Source organism: Fusarium solani (assembly GCF_023522795.1).
Source record: "Fusarium solani strain SB1 chromosome Unknown bctg00000012, whole genome shotgun sequence".
Classification (NCBI taxonomy): Eukaryota; Fungi; Ascomycota; class Sordariomycetes; order Hypocreales; family Nectriaceae; genus Fusarium; species Fusarium solani.
In genome coordinates this window covers 2,649,096-2,662,104 of record NW_027072146.1, presented here as the reverse complement: position 1 = coordinate 2,662,104, position 13,009 = coordinate 2,649,096, and the positions used below count along the sequence as shown (strand labels likewise).

Here is a 13,009-nt window from a genome sequence, read left to right as displayed (position 1 = left end):
ATAGCCTACGGCATTCGGTTAGAGATTAGTTTCGGTTATGCAGATATGTACACCACCATCCCTTGTCAACTCGGCTCATTATAACGTTGGGTGGCGGGAATAATGGTTAAAACTTGATACAAGTCTACACACTTAACACACTGGTAGCTAGTAAACGAGCGTATGTACTTCAATTAGCTACAAACGACACAAATCAGACCACACCGAGTAGTTCAACCATGCCCTGGATTAGAACATTCTCCATAGCTTGTTCAGAAGGTCCATATCCCACTACTGTCAATGAGCGACCCTGGTTGTGAATACTTGCAGAAGCAGCTAATTCTTCTCATCCCGCTCATCTGTGCGATCCATTCCCCTCGAGTATGCCTCAATGCTCTCAAAATGATACAGTTCTGGTTCGACTGCATCCTTTTGGCGAAGCACATATCTCTTGAACCACCACGGCAAAACCTTTGTGAGTTGGTATTTCGCATGAACTGTTGTTGGGACAGCGAAAACATAGTCGAGTTCCTCCAGGCTCCTCTTGCTCGTCTCCGGCATAAACAAGAAGATTGCCACGAGCGCGACGACGTTCAATCCTGCATAGAACCCAAAACTTCCTGCAGGGGTGAATGCGAGCAGCATGCGCGGGAATGTAAGTCCCAATACAGCAGCCCAAAAGTTGTTCGTCGCCACCGCCCACGACATGCCCATCTCCCTGTGGGAAAGAGGGAAGACCTCGGCAGAGTAGACAAACGCACAGGGACCTTCTCCGGGCGAGTAAAAGGCAACAAATGCAAAGATGAAAAATGCAATCAGACCAAGGTGAGCATTGGAGGATTCAGGGATATAAAACGACATGCCTGTCCCGAGCAGAGTGAGGAACATGAAAGGGAATGTGGCGATGAGAAGGGTGCGACGACCCCAAGTGTCGATCGTGTATAGGGCTGGGAAAGCAAAAGCGAACATTGTCTATCGGAATTAGTCTCGAGTAATGTGATGAGTTGTAGGTTTGAGGCAGGTTAACATACCATTCCAAAACCCCATGACACGAGCAGCGCTGTAATATTGCTCGCTCCCGCTTGGGAAAAGATAGTAGATGAGTAGAAAGCAATGATATTGACTGTGTTCAAGGGTTGTTAGAGGCACTTCTGATATTTGATGCACATCATCCAAGAGAGGCAGGCTTACTACCGCACATCTGCTGGGCAACCATGATGATTCCAGAAGCCTGCGTTGCCCGACGCACTCGGGGAACGGTGAACAGTTCCACCGCTCTTGCGAAAAAGTTCGCCTTGTCAAGTCCCTCCTCTTTTATCAACGCCTCCTCGGCGAGTAACTGCGAGTGAATGTAATACAGATCCCTGGCAGCTTGGAGCGGTGAGTTGCGAAGTCGGAGAAGCGACCTGTATGCTTTGGCATGCCTGCCCTTCTTGATCAACCATCTAGGAGACTCTGGGGCAAAGTAAATTCCAATGAGTAGCGGAACTGCCGGAATAAATGCTGACCCAAATTGAAGCCTCCAAGCGATGTCTCCGGTGTTAACCACGACAAGGTTTGCGGTGAAGCCTAGCATGATACCGAAAGCAACAAAGAGCTGCCATGACATCACCAAAGCTCCGCGGATGCTGGTAGGTGCGTTCTCGGCTGAGAAGACGGGAACTGTGACCTCCTTGAGGCCCATTCCAATGCCAAGTAGAATTCTGCAAATTAAGATTTGCGGCCAACTTTGAGCAAGGGCTTGGCCTATGGGGGCGAACAGGCTGAAGATGGCGCCAACAAAGGTTGCTCCTCGGCGGCCGATGAGATCGTTCAGAGGGTCGGAGAGCCAGCAAGCACTGACAAGGTCAGCATGAGCCGGCACGGACTTGGTTAGAGTGCGGAACTTACAAAAGGGCGATAGCCATGTACGGCGCGCCATTGATGGCCCCAACAATCCAAGAATTCCTTTCGCAAGTACCGGCGGCTGTACAAGCCTCGCCAGTATCCGCAATGTCGAAGGCTTGCGGGAACGACAAGTTGGCTCCGTTTGAACCCGTCTGGTCCCAACCCTGGATGGCAGCGGAAATGGAATTCAAGAGGATGGTATAGTAGAGCGATCTTGGGTGCCTCCATCGGTGTTCTTGCTCGTCTCGGAGAATTTTCCGGTCTTCTTCATCCAGATCTTCGAGCGACTCCAGGTCACTGGGGTTTTGGGCAACAAGGGCGCCTTTGCGGAGGTATGGCAGTGCCTCAGTCAATGCATGCTCCTGGGCGTAGGTTTCGACGTCTCGAAGGAGCTCTGCCTTTGGTACGCCGGCGAGTGGGTTTTTAATCCTTGGAATGTCAGAATCGATATACATCCGCTGCCCTGAGTCTAGTACTCACTCGCCGGTAGCATTCTGCGTCATGCTGGCAACGCTCTGCCGCCGCGCCTTGTCGATGGGGGTTTCCAGGCTTTTGCAAAGAACAATTAGTTAGTGATTCGGCTACGATGTGTATAAGAGAGGATGCTCATACTGTTCGGCTTGCTCAATGCGATAAGACATGGTTATCTTGGTTGTGATGAGTTGTTCTGGACGGGGTGAATGTCGAAGTGGAGCATGCGACACGTTATTGTATTATACTCATGTTCCCCAGCTTTCCTCTAATGCGGAGAATCCGGGGTAGCGTGAATTCCCTTTCCTTCGCATGATACCACTGCCAAGGCTTGAGGGACTGCTATGCAGCGGCTCGGAGGTACTCCGAGCCAGAGTGTCACTGTCTTGAGTCAGTTTCCAGTACAAGTAAACTAATCTCATTTTCTCTTAGGTTTTCCTCGGTGCGTCCTCCGAGCCGCATTATGGAGATATACTTAACAGCCGCACCAATCGGCATCGTGCCCGAGGTCAGTTAGGATAATAGCGCCACCAGGCAGGCCGGTCAGAGAACGCCTCGTGGCAAACAGGGCCGTTTCTAGTACAAGTAAACGCATCTAATGCCTCTCTCATTCTTCCTCGGTGCTTCCTCCGAGCTGCACTTACGGAGATACGCTTAACGGCCGCACTACTTCGCATCGTCCCCGAGTTTGGTTCGGCCGATACCACCACCAGGTCGGTCGGTTGGAGAATGCCTTGTAGTATGCAGAGTAGAGTACACAAGTATTTGAAAGCTTATACCCCGTCAGTCACTGAGCCAAAGGACATGAATAATCATCCTTCAGCAAGTAAATTGCAATCATGGCATCCGTAACCGAAGTCCTACAGCGGAAGCCGCATAATCTTGCGGTTCAAACCAACCCAGCTCACGACCTGCATCTCATCGAGACGGACATCCCGGAGCCAGGCCCCACGGACTGCCTGGTTCATGTCCGTGCAACGGGCATCTGTGGCTCAGATGTGCACTTCTGGAAGCACGGCCATATCGGTGACATGGTTGTGTGTGGCGAGAACGGCCTTGGCCATGAAAGCTCAGGGGTGGTGATCAAAACAGGAAAAGACGTGACGAGATTCAAGCCAGGTACGTGATTATTTTCTTAATGCCTGTCAGAAAATGGTCGACATTGACATCCCACCCATCCAGGTGACAGAGTCGCCCTTGAATGCGGCATTCCTTGCTCCAAACCGACGTGTTACTACTGCAGAACCGGCCAGTACAACGCTTGTCCTGATGTCGTCTTCTTCTCGACTCCCCCTTACCATGGTACACTACGTCGCTACCACGTCCACCCTGAGGCCTGGCTGCATTCTTTGCCTGATAGCCTTAGCTACGAGGAAGGTTCGCTGCTTGAGCCTCTGTCGGTGGCTCTCGCCGGTATCGACAGGTCCAACCTTCGTCTTGGGCAGCCGCTGGTCATTTGTGGCGCTGGGCCTATCGGCCTGGTGACTCTTCTGGCTGCTCATGCAGCGGGTGCGGCACCGATCGTCATCACCGACCTAGATGAGAACCGCCTAGCCAAGGCCCAGGAGCTCGTTCCGCGGGTTCGCACCGTCCGCGCTGAGCGCGGTGATGATGCTAAGGGCCTGGGTAAGAAAATGGTAGACGCCTTGGGGGCAGAGGCACGACTAGTCTTGGAGTGCACGGGGGTAGAATCCAGTATCCATGCCGCAATTTATGTAAGTAATACCCAGAAACGCCAAGGATGTTACCATTTACTCACGCATGCAGGCTGCGGCGTTTGGAGCCTCCGTCTTTGTCATTGGTGTTGGGAAGGACTTTCAGAATATCCCTTTCATGCACCTCTCGTCGAAAGAGATTGACCTTCGTTTCCAATATCGATACCATGACACCTACCCTAAGGCAATCAGCCTTGTGACTGAGGGGCTGATCGACTTGAAGCCACTTATTACACACCGATTCAAGCTGGATGAGGGCATAGAAGCGTTTCAAGCGGCTTCGAATCCGGCGGCCAGGGCTATTAAAGTTCAAATTATTGACGATTGAACGTCTTGGTGAGCTAAAATCCACCGCAGATACCGGCAGGGACGAAAAGCCATTTAAATTAGACTAGACTCTAACCACCATGTCAAACAACTGGCTCCACGGGATCATTGATGGCACCAGTCAATTGATGAGAATTATCTGAAGAACAAAAGAAAAATTGAACGGCTATGTGTTCAGGCACAGCTATTTAAGCTCATGTCGTTAGGATTGGAATCCTTGATGCGACAAGCCAGATGTGAAACCGGATATACGACCTCAAGGTACGGGCCGCGTTTCATATCCAGTCGCACGAACCTAGTAGTGATATGCGGCACATAACGATATTTCCCGCCCCCATGCTTCTCCTTTATGGTCTTCTTAAAGCCATGGACACGGAATCAAAATTTCCCTTTATCAGTTCTAGAATACAGCGCCCGCAGATCCGGTTCCAAGGAATTGAGAGCCACAGCTGACACTAGAACCTGCGGTATGTGAGCATTAATAGCCAGGTTATGTAGACCTAGCTCTGTTCATGTTGATGTACAAGATCAGGCGACTTTCATGTAACGTTAGGCTCATTTGATGTTCTAATACCAGCAAGGCCATAGTATGTGTCCAAGTACATTATTGCTAATCAATACTTGCCAAACGATAGGGGAAATGGCTTTTCTGGTGTTGTGACCCTAAGAACTTCTATCCAGAGCTTGAAGACGTGTTTGACCAATATCTTTAATCTCCTATCCCCTCGATTGTGTGAATGCTCCAGAAGGTATTCCGCCCCATATCACCCCTGTCATATGATAGGTACATACGGGGAACCTGACGATGCATCATCAATTATTCCCACCAAAAGCATCATACAAATCATTATAAAGTTATTAATGAGCTCTTAATCAATACCTATGACGACTAAAGCTTCAACAGGGAGGATAACAGCTACCGGGAGCATGAGTATGGCCGGTCAGTAGCAATAAAAGGAGGCATCGAACAAGACGGGGATGTAAGCAATGTGATGTCGCGATTTGTAACTCAAGATATTGTTGGGACTTGTATCATAGGTTAATTTAGGTGGGAAATAATGTACCATTCATATTGTGCAATTTCATTGGTTAGATATCCCTGTAGTGATCCGACTGGAGCCTTAACACAGTCGAGGGGATAATAAAATCTCTTTGCTCCTGTATCGGGCAAGCGGGCTCAAACTGGTGACGGCGCCGAGGAACCACTCCGAGCGGAGTACCGCCGACGAATCTGTCAGACGATGCATTTTTGTCCCCATTTCGGCATCCGTTGGCGTAAGAGTGGCCAGTGTAGCATCGGAGGCGTAATCACACGGTTCTATGTCTCCATCTGGTTCTCGGAGATCCCTCCACAAGAATCCAGTTGTTTAGACTTCGCGCTCGGCGGTTCCTCCGAGCGTGCTATCAGGCTTCCCCACAGGCACTAATGTAGGAATGGCTGGCGTCATCGATAACCGATGACGGATATTGTATATCTAAGACGCGCAGACGCGTCTGAGTAGCATCATGTATCACAGCAAGGCCAACAAACATGTCACTAACGGGCAAGGTTGCTATCGTCACGGGAGGGGCTCGTGGGATTGGCAAAGGCATCGTCCTCACCTTGGCGAAACAAGGTGCTAGGGTCTGTATTAACCTCCAGCCCAAACTTGTCGAGACACATGCTAAACCAACAGTATAGGTTGCCTTTACCTATGTTTCCGCATCCTCTAAACCTCACGCGGATGCTCTCGTGCGCAAAGCCCAAGACCTCGGCTCCTCAGCCCATGCGATCCAAGCTGACGCTGCATCTCCTTCCTCCCCAGAAGCCGTCCTCGCCTCTACCCTCGCCGCCTTCAATGTCTCGAACGTCGACATCCTTGTCAACAATGCCGGCCTTGGGTCCGCTGCAACCCTCCTCGAAGAGATAACGCTCGAGGAGTATGACAGAATAATGAACGTCAACGTTTGCGCAGTCATCTTCATGACGCAAGCCTTTCTCCGATACGTCAATGCCGGCGGACGCATTGTGAATATCTCATCTATTTCTGCGAGAGGTGGCTATGCCACACAATCAGTATACTCAGCATCCAAGGCGGCTGTTGAGGCTTTGACCCGTGTTTGGGCAACAGAACTAGGACACAGGTACGGCGTCACAGTGAATGCGGTTAATCCCGGACCTGTGGATACGGATATGTATAAAGCAGCTGGAGAAGTGCATTTAGCTCGGATGGAGGAGCAGAACAAAAAGACCCCAGCTGCTCCAAGGGCGGGAATGGAGAACGATGTTGCGGAGATTGTAGGCTTCCTGTGTGAGGAACGATCGAGATGGGTGTCTGGGGACGTTGTGTGCGCCAATGGTGGAATGCTGTGCATATAAGCTGTTACCTCGATCCATCCCATGAAGGTTATTAAAATTGATTGGCTGTAGAAGCACTATTATTATGCTTATGCAGGCATCCAAGATCCGCACTCAAAGTACGGTCCCCGAACATCCGAGCTTCCCTGTAGCATGATCCCTCCAGTTGCGTCAAGCAGTTCCGCATCTGATGAGCCTTGGGCATACCAGGGAAATGACATACCCCCTTCTCCGAAGAAAATCGTGTCTGTCTGGTCTTGAACAGCCGAATTGTGGGAGAGAGATGGACCCTGAGCAGTAGGGTCCCATGCATTCAGCGAGACTCCTTGTAAACCATTAGCTGGCGCGGTCCCAGGTGCCCCAAAGAAGGATAGAAGTTCGCTTTGGTCTGTGGTTGTCAGTGAGAGCTCCATTTGCGCGAATTCATTGAACATACCAAGCAACTTCCTAAGGATGTCCTGAGCCCGTAAGGCCATGCCGTGCGTGGCCCCCAAGTTCGACAAGCAATGCACAGCCCGTTTCAAGTGACGTCTCCACGCCGGCGCGAGAGTGTGTGCAGGATCATACATGTAGCAAGTTGCCTGCACAAAACTGGCTGTGATGAGCCAATACGTAGCATACCATGCCAAACCTCGTGGATGCTCAATTCGACCTTCAAGGTAGCCGCATATGGAATCCACGCACTCGTCAGCCGCTGCAAGACACGCGGATATCGGCCCAATCGTTGTCTCGAGCTTTTCTCTCGCCGTAATGGTCTTGAACAGGATCGGTCTGTTGAGAATGATGCGGAGGTGGAAAGACCGCCATATGAGGATTCGCTTCGGGATTTCGAACCACGTTTCCAGTGTCAGTTGCTCATCGAAACAGGAGGGGAGATCTTGGCGCCATTTCGCGATATTCTGGCCCAGTGTAGTCGCTCGATTGTGACTCGGTATTTGGTGAGTAAGCAGCTCGACCTGAACCATGTTGGCGATTTTTGCCAGCTTGATCTGATGGATCAGACAAGTTGTCATGGTCGGGCCTCCTTTTGGATCCGGCAATCGTTCCATATCCACAGCAAGGTCCTGGTCGTCCAGATTGGATGGGGGTCGAACATTGACGCCCACGAGGGAGACGGGCGGCCTTCCAAGAGTCAGTTGTGCCCCAGACACGAAGATAAACAAAGTCCACCATGCCCTTCGACGAAGCTCCATGGTGAATGGGCTCGAGCTCGGCAAGCCAAATTCGCGATGGAGGCCAATCGCAAGTGCCATACTGAAACCAATCCCGATGAGAACGAACCCAGAATTGGGCTTATTGCGCTTTTGCAGGTAATTGGCCATTAGCACTAGACCTTGAACATAGCTGAGTGATCCTTTCTCCAGGATATCCATAGTCAGGTTTTGGCGGGCTTTCTTGTAGAAAGGGACGTCCGCATTCGACCCATCAGTTCCGCCAACAAAGGCTCCTATGGCAATAACGATGTTATACAACAGCGGCCATGAGCCATCTCGTGGTTTGGCAAGCGCACCTAAGATACCGTCAATGATTAATTCCTGCAAGTAGCACGGGGTGATCTACCTGAAACACGAGCACGGAAGGTCCCCTCATGAAGAACAGGATAAGCAGTATGATACATGGTAAAATAATCCGTTATGTAGCGCGAGACATCGGCGGATGATGCTTCTGCTGTGCTGCGCGTATCAGGCTCATCCAACGGAAGCGGTCTTCCGCAATCGGCGGGGATGTACAAGTGTAGTGTTTGGAGGAACTTCAAGGCTGCAACGCCAGACTGAGGGCCAGTATAGCCGACCTTTCCGGGTTCCGTAATAAGAGATCCCATGCCGTCAGTGGAGTTGTCAAAATCCTGCGATTCATCAAACTCATAGTCTTCTGCATTGCTATATTCCGCGGGACTCGCGTCAGCTGGGTGTTCGTTTGCCGTCGGCCTGTATGACATCTCTGGAGGCTCTGGAAGGGCGACAGGAGTCTCATGGCGAGGTACATCTGCGCTTTCTGATTCGAGTTGCCGAATGGCATCTTGCATCTTGACGTCTGGCAAGTGAACGGCCCATGCCTTTTCAATAGATGCTATCAGGTTTTCCGCTCGGCTTAATTGCCTGTTATGGGCGCGTCAGCGTGAGTACATTTAAACTGAGCGAGGGCGATAAAACTGGCCTTTGAAGTGCTGTAAGCGTTTGTAGGGCCGAGTTATACTTGCATTCCTTTCCATCTCGAGTGCAGTTGGAGCATCTTGTACCTCCAGAGCACCGCACCTTGCGGCGCTTACACTCATTGCAAGCATGAGACTTGCGCCACATAGGCGAGACTCCAGGCGATTCCGCCTGCAAGTCATTCATTGCAGCGGCATTAATTGGTACAGCATGTCAATGGAAAAGCCTGGCTGAAGGTGGATCGAACAGAGGTGACACATGACCTAGAGATTAGAGCGGTCACAAGCGGCATTACCCGAGAGCGGAGGAGGAATTCTTTGAGCTTAGGCCATTCCAGGGCAGAGCACCTTGCTATACCTAATTGGTAAGTCACATGCCGCCCTCTAAATAGCCCAAGGGATCTACTATAGTAATTACTACGAAATTTGTTAAAAGGCTGCACAAGGCCAGGGGGCGGGGGCCTTAGAGTAACTTAATAAAAATAACATAGCTATAATATAACTAAGACTTATATTTAAGTCTTAATAATATAACAGTAAGTAAATATAGCTTATAACTGCTATAAATAATATCTTAAAAATAAAAAAATAAAAAAATAAAAAATTATAATAAAATTATAATAGCTTTAATAAAGCATTTTTTAAGTTAACATATAAGAAATAAAAATATAATCTTTATCTTAGTTATTAATAATTAATAATAATAAAATAAAATAAAATGATTTATAGTTAATTAAGTAAAGTAATTAATATATTTATTATATATTTTTATTTAAGTTTATATAATAATAAATTTATATATTTTAGTTTTTTTAAAAAAATATAATATATAAAAGTCTTTAATTTTTATTATAGCTATTATTATAGTTTTAATAAGCTTTAATATAATATAATTATTATATTTACTTAGCTTTATATAATATAAGACCTTATTTAACAGTTCCTAACCAAAGTAGCGCGCTATGCTTTTTAGCCTACTAGTAACTTTCTAATAATACCAGCTATTTACCTACCTAGCTTTTATAACCAAAGAGCCTGCTGCTATAACAATTACTGCTATGCAAGAGTGTTATGATCCCGTGGCGATCCGATGATGATTGATAAGGAGCTTCCAGGTGGGGCTAGAGCACGTGTTGTGTGCATTTCCGGTTGTCACAATTCCAGTCGGATGCAACATGTAAGCCTGGACACTCCCCCTGCCGATTTCCCTGGATCCTGTCTTTCTCTATGTACCTGAAGTTCCGTGACTTCTTCCCTTGACAGTGGGGGTGAGCTGTGAGAATGAACCAACAGGCCTCTTCTTGCCATCGTACGGTTGATCGCATCGTCACTGCTAAGAATAACCTGACACCTGATGTTAGATCAAGTACATGGGTAGGCCGACAAACTTCCTCGTACTCAGGAGTGTAGACCAGAAACACGTCGCGTTTCTAACTCTGTGCCAATTGGCGTCTCTGGAACTGTAGCTCAATTTCACCTCTTGAAATGCACTGCGCTTCCGGCCAAGCCCTGACATACACTGTCACTCGAAGTGATCTCGTTGTGTCGTGTTGAAGCTGAGGTGTGGGTGAATTTGGAGTCGCGTGCGTGCTTTTTTTGTGATCTACGGAGTACCCGCCCCTTAATTCTGCGGGCCGATTGAGAAGGATCAGTGATGAGCAGGGTTCTGAACCAACAAAGACATCCATCTCAGTTGGTCGTTTAGGTTACTTCGTTCAGGCAGAACCCTCGTGGTCCTTCCCCACCATCCCGTGCCGGTCGACCCGGCCATTCCAGCATCGGGACTGCAAGCACTGCATATTACCGCTGCCGACTACGGTCGCTGACCTAAAAAGTCACATCATGCGTCTCCTCGCCCGCGGGGGCTCGTGGGGTTTGTGGGTCTTGGGAGGATGATATATATTGGCTTCTCTCATGGCTGCATGAGATCCCATTCTTCCTTGCTTTATCTTATCAATCTGCGATTATCTGAAGAATCTTATCCTGAGGCTCTGCCATCCATCATGGGTGTCCTTGACAGGATTCGCGGACGAAGCGCCGCACCTACAGACAACTCCAATGGTCCCGATGAAACCACCCAGCCGACCAAGGTGCCGGAACAAGGCGGCGTCTTGGATTCCGGACCATCGTCCACCGACTTGAGCCTGGAGGAGAAGAACGAGAAGGAGGTTATCGAAAATGGTGCCAATGTTACGGCTGACGCCCCGATCGGTATCCAAAAGGCTGAAGCCGCGGCTCTGGTGTGGTCAAAAAAGACCGTTTATATCACCTATGCTTGGTATGTGCTGTCCCGTCCATCACCGGTGCTCATTATGTCTGCCTGGTGTCCGTCATCTTTTCTGGAATCTGTTATGGATTCATTCCGAAACTTATGGACTAACAAGCAGTTAGGATTTGGGTCTGTTTCTTCATGCTGGCCTTCCAACAGTCGATCCTCAACAACGTTACCTACTACGCCTACTCCGACTTCCAGAACGCCCCCCAGATTGCCACCGCTCAAATCCTGTCCTCCATCATTGGTGGCGTCCTCAAGTTGCCCATTGCCAAAATCCTCAACCTTTGGGGCAGAGCTGAGGGCTTCCTCATCGCTGTCGCCGTCTACCTCCTAGGCATGATCATCATCGCCTCTTGCAATGGCCCTGACGGCTATGCGGCAGGCTACGTGCTATACTGGATTGGCTACTACGCCATTTACTTCATCATGGATGTGTTCGTTGCCGACACGTCGGGTCTGCGCAACCGTGCCTTTGCCTTTGCCTTTGTCAGCACGCCCTTCATCTGCACGGCCTTCACAGGTCCTCTTGCGGCTCAGTCCTTCATCAAGAATGCATCTTGGCGCTGGGCGGTGGGTGCCTTTTGCATCATCATGACCGCTGTCTTCGTCCCACTGGCTATCGTCTTCAAGTTCTTCCAGATGAAGGCGGAGAAGATGGGCCTCTTTGTTAGGACGCCAAGCGGTCGCACCACCACTCAATCCATCATCTTCTACCTGCACGAATTCGACATCATTGGTGCATTCCTTCTTATTGCAGCCTTTGTGTTGTTCCTTCTGCCCTTCAGCCTTACCAGTAATGGTCGTGCTGGCTACTCCTCGGCCACTTTTATTGCCATGGTCGTCATCGGCTTCCTCCTGTTCTTCGTCTTTGCCGCCTGGGAGAAGTATGGTGCCCGAAGGCACTTTATTCGGTGGGAGCTCTTGAAGAACCGAACTGTACTCGGAGCTTGCCTGCTTGCTGCTATTCTGTACTTCAGCTTTTACTCTTGGGACCAATACTTCTACTACTTTGTCCAAGTTGTCTACAACCTCGACATTTCCGATACAGGGTACATGACCCAGATCTACAACATCGGGTCTTGTTTTTGGGGTGTCGTGTTCGGAGTCTACATCCGCCACACCAAGCACTTCAAGTATGCCTGTCTCTTCTTTGGCCTCCCTCTGATGTTTCTGGGAGCAGGCCTCATGATTCATTTCCGAGGTGAGGACGACGATATTGGCTACGTCATCATGTGCCAGATCTTCATCGCCTTTGCCGGTGGCACTCTTGTCATCGGCGAGGATATGGCTGTCATGGCCTCGGCTGACCGCGACGGCGTGCCCATGATGCTGGCCCTGCTCAACTTGTTTGCCAGTCTCGGCGGAGCCATTGGCTTTGCTGTGGCTAACGCTATCTATACGAACACATTCCCGGACGCTCTTCAAGACCGGCTCCCTCAGGAATCGGCTGCCGACTGGTCTCTAATCTACCTTGGCGGTGCACAAACTCAGATGCTGTACCCCCGGCAACGCCACGCGCGATGCCATCAACTACGCCTGGGGATACAGCCAGAAGTACAACTGCATTTCCGCCACCGCCATTCTCGTCTTGGCCATCCCTTGCGTTGCTGTGTGGAAGAACTACAACGTGAACAAGGCTCAGAACAAGGGAACTGTGATCTAGTTGAGATAATCTGCACTGGCATAGCATGGCAGTCTCATGCCAGAAAGTCTACTTCACCCGTATTGTTACATTGACGAGCGTATCGCACACGTGTCAAGAGTTATGTAAATTGTAACAGCTTTTTAATACATAGTGTGTAATTTTGGCTGACGAGCATGCAAACCATTGTGCACATGATGGTGTCAGTCTTGGCTGACATGGA

At 49.6% G+C, this 13,009-nt stretch overlaps 5 protein-coding genes across 5 annotated transcripts; 3 read left to right on the top strand and 2 right to left on the bottom strand.

Moving 5' to 3' along the window:
• Nucleotides 1–315: 315 nt before the first annotated feature.
• Nucleotides 316–2,369, bottom strand: MRS44_016909 (uncharacterized protein; the record flags this gene model as incomplete). The annotated part of the gene is made up of 5 exons (XM_046281967.2): nt 316–951; nt 1,011–1,102; nt 1,171–1,817; nt 1,870–2,295; nt 2,347–2,369. 5 exons carry the CDS (start codon nt 2,367–2,369, stop codon nt 316–318), a joined length of 1,824 nt encoding a protein of 607 aa, XP_046130489.2.
• An 807-nt stretch (nt 2,370–3,176) lies between these two features.
• MRS44_016908 (uncharacterized protein) lies at nt 3,177–4,380 on the top strand (the record flags this gene model as incomplete). Its single annotated transcript, XM_046271104.2, has 3 exons — nt 3,177–3,456; nt 3,520–4,052; nt 4,105–4,380. The coding sequence occupies 3 exons, from the start codon at nt 3,177–3,179 to the stop codon at nt 4,378–4,380; spliced, it is 1,089 nt and encodes a 362-aa protein (XP_046130490.2).
• Nucleotides 4,381–5,910: 1,530 nt separating this feature from the next.
• Nucleotides 5,911–6,738, top strand: MRS44_016907 (uncharacterized protein; the record flags this gene model as incomplete). Its single annotated transcript, XM_046271086.2, has 2 exons — nt 5,911–6,003; nt 6,061–6,738. The coding sequence occupies 2 exons, from the start codon at nt 5,911–5,913 to the stop codon at nt 6,736–6,738; spliced, it is 771 nt and encodes a 256-aa protein (XP_046130491.2).
• A 68-nt stretch (nt 6,739–6,806) lies between these two features.
• Nucleotides 6,807–8,743, bottom strand: MRS44_016906 (uncharacterized protein; the record flags this gene model as incomplete). The annotated part of the gene is made up of 2 exons (XM_065618231.1): nt 6,807–8,227; nt 8,278–8,743. The coding sequence occupies 2 exons, from the start codon at nt 8,741–8,743 to the stop codon at nt 6,807–6,809; spliced, it is 1,887 nt and encodes a 628-aa protein (XP_065474303.1).
• A 2,129-nt stretch (nt 8,744–10,872) lies between these two features.
• On the top strand, nt 10,873–12,807 carry MRS44_016905 (uncharacterized protein; the record flags this gene model as incomplete). Its single annotated transcript, XM_065618230.1, has 3 exons — nt 10,873–11,147; nt 11,261–12,640; nt 12,693–12,807. 3 exons carry the CDS (start codon nt 10,873–10,875, stop codon nt 12,805–12,807), a joined length of 1,770 nt encoding a protein of 589 aa, XP_065474302.1.
• Nucleotides 12,808–13,009: the final 202 nt, after the last annotated feature.